Below are 6,709 nucleotides of genomic sequence, written 5' to 3' on the forward strand. Positions count from 1 at the left end.
CTCAGCCTCCCAAGTAGCTGGGACCACAAGGCACACGCCACAATGCCCGGCTGTTTTTTGGTTGCAGCCATCATTGTTGTTTTGGCAGGCCAGGGCTGGATTCGAACCCGCCACCTTAGGTGTATGTGGCTGGCGCCTTAGCCACTTGAGCCACAGGCACTGAGCCTCTCATTCCTTTCTTCCCACTCCCATCCCTGGCTCCTAGCAGTGTTTTATTTATATAAGGCCTCAATAGTTATAGATAAATGGGGCCAGGCACAGTGGCTCACGCCTATAATCCTAACACTGTGGGAGGCCAAGGCAGGTAGATTGTCTGAGCTCAGGAGTTTGAGATTAGCCTGAGCAAGAGTGAGACCCCCGTCTCAAAAAACAGCTGGGCATTGTAGCGGGCACCTGTAGTCCCAGTTACTCAGGGAATGCTGGGGCAACAGGATCAGATCCTGAGCCCAAAAGTCTGAGTTGCTTTGAGCTCACAGCATTCTACTGAGGGCAACAAAGGAAGACTGTCTCAAATAATAATAATAACTATTATTATTATAGATGAACTGAATGGAAAAGCTGAAATCCAGAGAGACTGACTTTCCTAAAGTCATAGAGCTTGTTTAGATGAAAATCTAGAATTTAAGCCTAACAATTTCCGGCTCAGGCTGTTTTCTCTAGGCTGCCTTGTTTATTCAAGGCATTTAGAGAAAGGGGAACAAACTAGTTAGAAGCAGAAAATTAGAGTTAGTGGTTCCTGTGGTAAAGAGGTCAGGGATAGTCTCAGAAAGTTCGGCTAGTGTAGGAAGTTATGAATGTGAAATGGCTCAAAGTGAAACAGAAAGTAAGTTGTGTGATCTCTATACTTGTCGGGATTTTGCTTTTCCAGAGTTGGGTTTGAACGGAATGTTCCCTGGACGAGAGCCCAGAAATCGCCAACATTTCAAACAACCCTTTCTGAACCTTATACTCTCTTCCATATTTTATAACAGGACCCCCACCATGGAAAATATAATGGAAGATCCCCCCACATCAGCTGTCTTGCTGGAACACTGTCATTTCTCTCAGGTCATCTTTAACAATGTGGAAAAGTTCTACGTCCCTGGAGGGGACATCACATGCTATTACACCCTCACCCAGCATTTCATCCCCCGACGAAAGGATTGGATTGGCATCTTTAGAGTAAGTGGCTAATTGATTACCAGGTGATCTGGGAGCTAGAGGTGAATCTTAGTTGCCTCAGTGTGTGACCCTCTGGGTGTATTAGAAGCATTTCGTGCTTAGTATATTATGTGTGGCCAACTTCAAAATCTTAAACTAAGCTCCCTTGCCCTTTGCTCTTAACTCACCAGTGTGTGCTGGGGGACTCAAATGTTAGTCTCAAGTAAAATAAGATATCAAATCATATTGCCCCCAAGTTTTATTATGCTTTTGAAGACCAAACAGAAATGATTTTTTCCTTCCTTTTTTTTTTTTCCACATGTAAGGAATTTGTTCAGAGGGAGCCACAAGTTTAGTGCCCCTTGTCACCGTGACCTCAGATTCCTGTTGGGTGTGTTATAAACAGAGGAGTCGTTCTTCAGGCCCCCTGCTCTGAGTACACCACTCTGGCTTAACTTCTAAGTAACAAAATTATGAAAGCATTTCTAGAAATGCTTTTAAAATGATCCTATTTTGGGCTTGGTGCCCGTAGTAGTGTAGTTATAGCACCAGCCACATACACCAAGACTGGCAGGTTTAAACTCAGCCCAGGCCAGATAAACAGCAATGATAACTGCAACAAAAATAGCTGGGCATTGTGGTGGGCGCCTGTAGTCCCAGCTACTTGGGAGGCTGAGGCAAGAGAATTGCTTAAGCCTGAGTAGTAACGCCATGGCACTCTACCAAGGGCGACAAATTAAGACTCTGTCTCAAAAAAAAAAGATCCTATGGCTCGGCGCCTATAGCTCAACCGGCTAAGGCGCCAGCCACGTACACCTAAGGTGGCGGGTTCGAATCCCCACCACGCACCCCAAAAACAACAATAACCGCTGCAACCAAAAAAATAGCCGGGCGTTGTGGCGGGCGCCTGTGGTCCCAGCTACTTCGGAGGCGGAGGCAGGAGACTCGCTTGAGCCCAGGAGTTGGAGGTTGCTGTGAGCTGTAATGCCACGGCACGCTACCCAGGGGGAGAGCTTGAGGCTCTGTCTCAAAAAAAAAAAAAAAAAAAAAAAAAAGATCCTATTTTGGAATATTTATATGTGACTTGCCTGAAATCGGTGACCCCTTATGTAATTCTTATGATATTAAATATTGCTTCTTTACTTGGTGCAGTGTTTACTTTGTTTTAATACGAATATCACAAATCTAGAAAGAATGTTGAGAAGTTATCTGGTCTGACATCCACATCCAAAAAATTTATTCCTGAACAAGTGCATCTCACACTACTTTGGAAAGATTTCCAAGGATAGAAAGTTTATGATGAGCTCCCTCAGTGACCTCTTCCAGTGTCTAATCATCCTGTCAGTTCAAGTACAGAAATGGTATTTTAAAATTTTAATTAATTTATTCACCATGTCCCCTCCCCCCTCCTATCTGTGTCTCTCCCTCTTACTCATCTCTCCCATCCATAATGACAAATCATCTTATTTCCAAAGACAGGAAATAAAGGTCAAATTGAAGTAATTTACGCTGGTGAGTCCCAATGTCAGTGACCTTTGGTTTGCCAACTCAATATGTCTGGTGCCTGTTTGCCAAAGCTGTTCATCCTAAAACCAGACACCAGTGACTGCACTGTGAAGGCACTTTGCTTATTTACATCCCTTGTTGAATTTCACATCCCTTAATTGTTTGGAATATCAAGCTTATTGATGGAGGAATAGAAGCTGGAAGTAATGAGACTGTGGAGGGAGGGATAGTGGACAACCCATAGGACACTGCTAGGGGTCATGACAGCTCCCAGCACTGCAGGATATTGAATCATCCAGCGAAAGGGTGTTTTAACAAAGACAACTCACACACCCAGAATGTTTTCTACTTGAGAAGCAGATAGTAATTGTTTTTCTTCTTCTCCATATGTGGCAAAACGTACAGATCATCGTTGCCCAGTAGAATTTTCTGCTGTGGAGGTGTGTATACGGTTGCTGTCCAGAACAGAAACAGCTAGCCACATGCGGCTATTAAGCACTTAAAATGTGTCTACTGTGACTAACTGGATTTTAAGTTGTATTTAATTAATTTAAATAGCCTGATGTGGCTAATGGCTATCATATTAGACAGTGCAGATATAGGTAATTAAAAAAGAGAATGACTCAAAAATTACTAGGCTTTGAAATGTGTTTTGTAAATTTTTTTTTTTTTTGGAACACTGTTATGTTCTTGTTTTGTTTAGACCGTTTGTGTTAGGAACCGGTCACTTAGGAACCGCCAGTGAGGTCTTCACCATAAACCAAATGAAAATCTCATACTTTTCTCTGCCAGACTACAAAGAGTTGGTTTAAAAAAAAAAAAAAAAAAAACTCATGCTTTTAAAAACTCCATGTTTAAAAGCATTTAAAAAAAAAAAAAAGCATCTGCCTTTGGAATGCTTCATGTATTTCAGAGGTATTACCAAACCCCAATAATGAAATAATGGTTTACCAAAAAAAAAAAAAAGGCCTCCAATGTTCATTGTCCATAAAGCTATTGACTTGAACACCAGTCCTGAAGACGTACTATGTGCTAAGCCTTTGTCGAGATTGTGTGTGTGTGTGTGTGTGTGTGTTTTCTAATTTTAATTCTCACAACACAACAGCCCCTGAAGTGGGGAGTAATATCTCTTGTGCACAAGTGAGTAAAATGAGTATCTTTGAGAAATGGTGACTTTCTCAAGGTCTCACACTAAGTAAGTGGTAAAGCAAGTTTGTTTGACTCCCAAACCTCTGCTTTTTCTCCTCTGTTCTCCCGAATTCATTTGAACAACAGATGGTAAATTAGAGAATGAATAGTTGGCTGGAAAGTTTTACCCTTCATATCTCACTTCTAAAGCTCTCCCCAGTGTTCTTTCAGTGTAGCCTTAATCAGACGATCCTTCAACTCCTCATCTCCCCTAATACTGATAATTCCTGGCACCAAATAGGTACTCAGTAAATGTTTTTTAATGCATGCAATATGTTACCCGTTCTCAATATTGTGAAAGCTGCCACCAGTGATGGCGCCTAAAGCAGGTAGGAGTCAGCTTTCCTTCCTTCAGTGTATAATCCTGTGCTCTGTACTCTTGACCTGGGTGTTTAAAATGTTTCTAAGGTAGCCTGGGACTAGGACTACCCTAGTGAAGGAGCCAAGGACAGAAATTGCAAGTGGCTGCTAAAAGTAGTTTCCTCGTTCTAAGACAGCAGTAATTCTTAGGCCTTCCCAGTCACGGCGCATTAAGAAACTCCAGGATGTGAATGAGAACTCCATAAAACTCCTGCTTCCTGGACCACCGCAGGCTGCCGTGGCTCAGAGATACTTATGGCACTGGGGTGTGTATTAATGAGACTCTAAAATGTGCCCCAGGATGTTCTGATGAGGTTTTGGTGTAGCCTTTTCAACCCTGTTCTGATTCCTTAATATATAAAAAAGGAGTTTATTTATAGTTCTTTGTCATCCCACTGGGCACAGGCAGGGTCAAAATATGGCAGTAAATGTAATTTTCCTTCTCATTTGCTGAGTGTTGTCCCCTTGAAGATACAATGGCTTCCTTTCTATTCTCTGGTGTGCTTTTATCTTCCACATAAGATTTGAGCAATCTTTTACCCCCTTCACATTTAGTGAGAATATTTTCCACTTAGCCAGCTTTCTGCTCTGAGGCATATTTTGCTGTAGCCGTACGTCTTATGATTTATTGCATTCAATACCTAGAAGAGGTCTTTATGACTACCAGATTGTTGTTCATATTTTTATCACCAAAAAGCCTTCATTAAGCAAAACACTAAAGAAAGGAAACTAGATAGACCTGGACTCTCGTATCAGTTGCCTTGTAATGTAAGAACCCTCTTGTCCCTCTGCCCCAACACACACATTATTCAAAAGGACGCATATTTTAAATGCAGTGGAATAGCCAGGTTGGCCTATGACAAGGCTGAATTAGGCAGAGTAGAGGAGAAACTACTGGAAAAGGCAAGTCAGAAGAGTTTTCTGATTTAGAAGTTCTGAGAACATCAGTGTAAGAGGATCCGGGTTCACCTTTTACCCCCTATCTCTCTCATCTCTATGTATGATATATTTTATGGAGATATAATTTTTGGAGTTTTTGTCCTGTGTGTTGAAGAGCCAGTTCTCAGTTCCGTATAGGACTGGTATTTTGAACTGTGTATTTGCCCCCCAGTTTTTAGCTATGACAGTCATTTTCTCATATCTAGTTGTCATAAGTCAAAAAACAAAATTTGAATGGGCCGGACTCAGTGGCTGATGCCTGTAATCCTAGCAGTCTGGGAGGCCAAGGCGGGTAGATTGCCTGAGCTCACAGGTTCAAGACCAGCCTGAGCCAGAGCAAGTCCTCTAAAAATAGGTGGGCATTGTGGTGGGTGCCTGTAGTCCCAGCTACCCGGGAGGTTGAGGCAAAAGAATCACTTTAACCCAAGAGATTGAGGTTGCTGTGAGCTGTGATGCTATAGTACTCTACTGAGGGTGAGAAAGTGACACTGTTCCCCCTGAAGCAAACAAGATTTGAGCCCTGAGGTGCAAATCTTGTTACAATGAACTCATTCTATTGTATCATCAACACATACATGTAAAAAGTAAGTGCATTTTAAGAAGATTTAACCCAAATAAAGATTTTCCCCTAAACCCTTTCAGGTACTAAATGCGACCCTCTTGTCACTGTAGGTGGGATGGAAGACAACCCGTGAGTATTACACCTTCATGTGGGTTACTTTGCCTGTTGACATGAACAACGAATCAGCCAAACAGGAAGTCCAGTTCAAAGGTGAGAAAAATACAGATCAAGGATGTCAAAGACATCCAAGACTAATTTTCCCTCAAGCTAGAGCTTTCTTTTTCTTTTTCTTCTTTCTTTGAGACAGGGTCTCACTCCGTTACCCTAGGCTAGAGTGCCCTCGCATCAGCCTAGCTCACTACAACCTCAAACTCGTGGGCTCAAATGATCCTCCAGCCTCTTAAGTAGTTGGGACTATAGGCATCCACCCCAATGCCTGGCTAATTTTTTAATTTTTGATAGAAATGGGGTCTCACTCTTGTTCAGGCTTCTCTAGAACTCTTGAGCTCATGGGATCCTAACTCCTCTGCCTCACAGAGTGCTAGGAGTATAGGTGTGAGCCACTGCACCCAGCCAAGCTAGAGTTTTCCAAGGTAGATAAGAAGACTTCCCAAATTTCACTTACATAAATAGACCTTATCTTGGGCTCGGTAACTGTAGCACAGTGGCTAGGGCATCAGCCACATACACCAAGAGTGGTGGGTTCGAACCCAGCCCGGGCCAGCTAACCAACAATGACAGCTGCAACAAAAAAATAGCCAGGCATGTGGCAGGCACCTATAGTCCCAGCTACCTGGGAGGCTGAGGCAAGAGAACCGCTTAAGCCCAGGAGTTTGAGGTTGCTGTGAGCTGTGATGCCACGGCACTCTACCAAGGGTGACATAGTAAGACTCTGTCTCAAAAAAAAAAAAGACCTTATTTTGGATTAAAAATAATGTTGTGTTTTCAGCTTACTACCTGCCTAAGGATGATGAGTATTACCAGTTCTGCTATGTGGATCAAGATGGAGTAGTC

The 6,709-nt window shown here is 42.6% G+C and overlaps 1 protein-coding gene and 1 non-coding gene across 2 annotated transcripts in view; one reads left to right on the forward strand and one right to left on the reverse strand.

Moving 5' to 3' along the window:
• The window catches only part of CALCOCO2 (calcium binding and coiled-coil domain 2), a 24,978-nt gene that overhangs the window by 7,173 nt on the left and 11,096 nt on the right, over nt 1-6,709 (forward strand). Inside the window, exons 2-4 of the mRNA XM_023511265.1 lie at nt 972-1,161; nt 5,806-5,905; nt 6,645-6,706. Of these exons, the coding sequence (XP_023367033.1) occupies nt 982-1,161; nt 5,806-5,905; nt 6,645-6,706 (342 nt within the window). The 5' untranslated portion in view covers nt 972-981. The remainder of the gene's footprint in view (nt 1-971; nt 1,162-5,805; nt 5,906-6,644; nt 6,707-6,709) is intronic.
• LOC111724048 lies at nt 1,458-1,585 on the reverse strand. The gene has a single exon (XR_002772422.1). It is a non-coding gene; the product is annotated as a small nucleolar RNA SNORA11 (small nucleolar RNA).

Source organism: Otolemur garnettii, unplaced genomic scaffold (genome assembly GCF_000181295.1).
Source record: "Otolemur garnettii isolate 467f Iridium unplaced genomic scaffold, OtoGar3 scaffold00018, whole genome shotgun sequence".
NCBI classification, from domain to species: domain Eukaryota; kingdom Metazoa; phylum Chordata; class Mammalia; order Primates; family Galagidae; genus Otolemur; species Otolemur garnettii.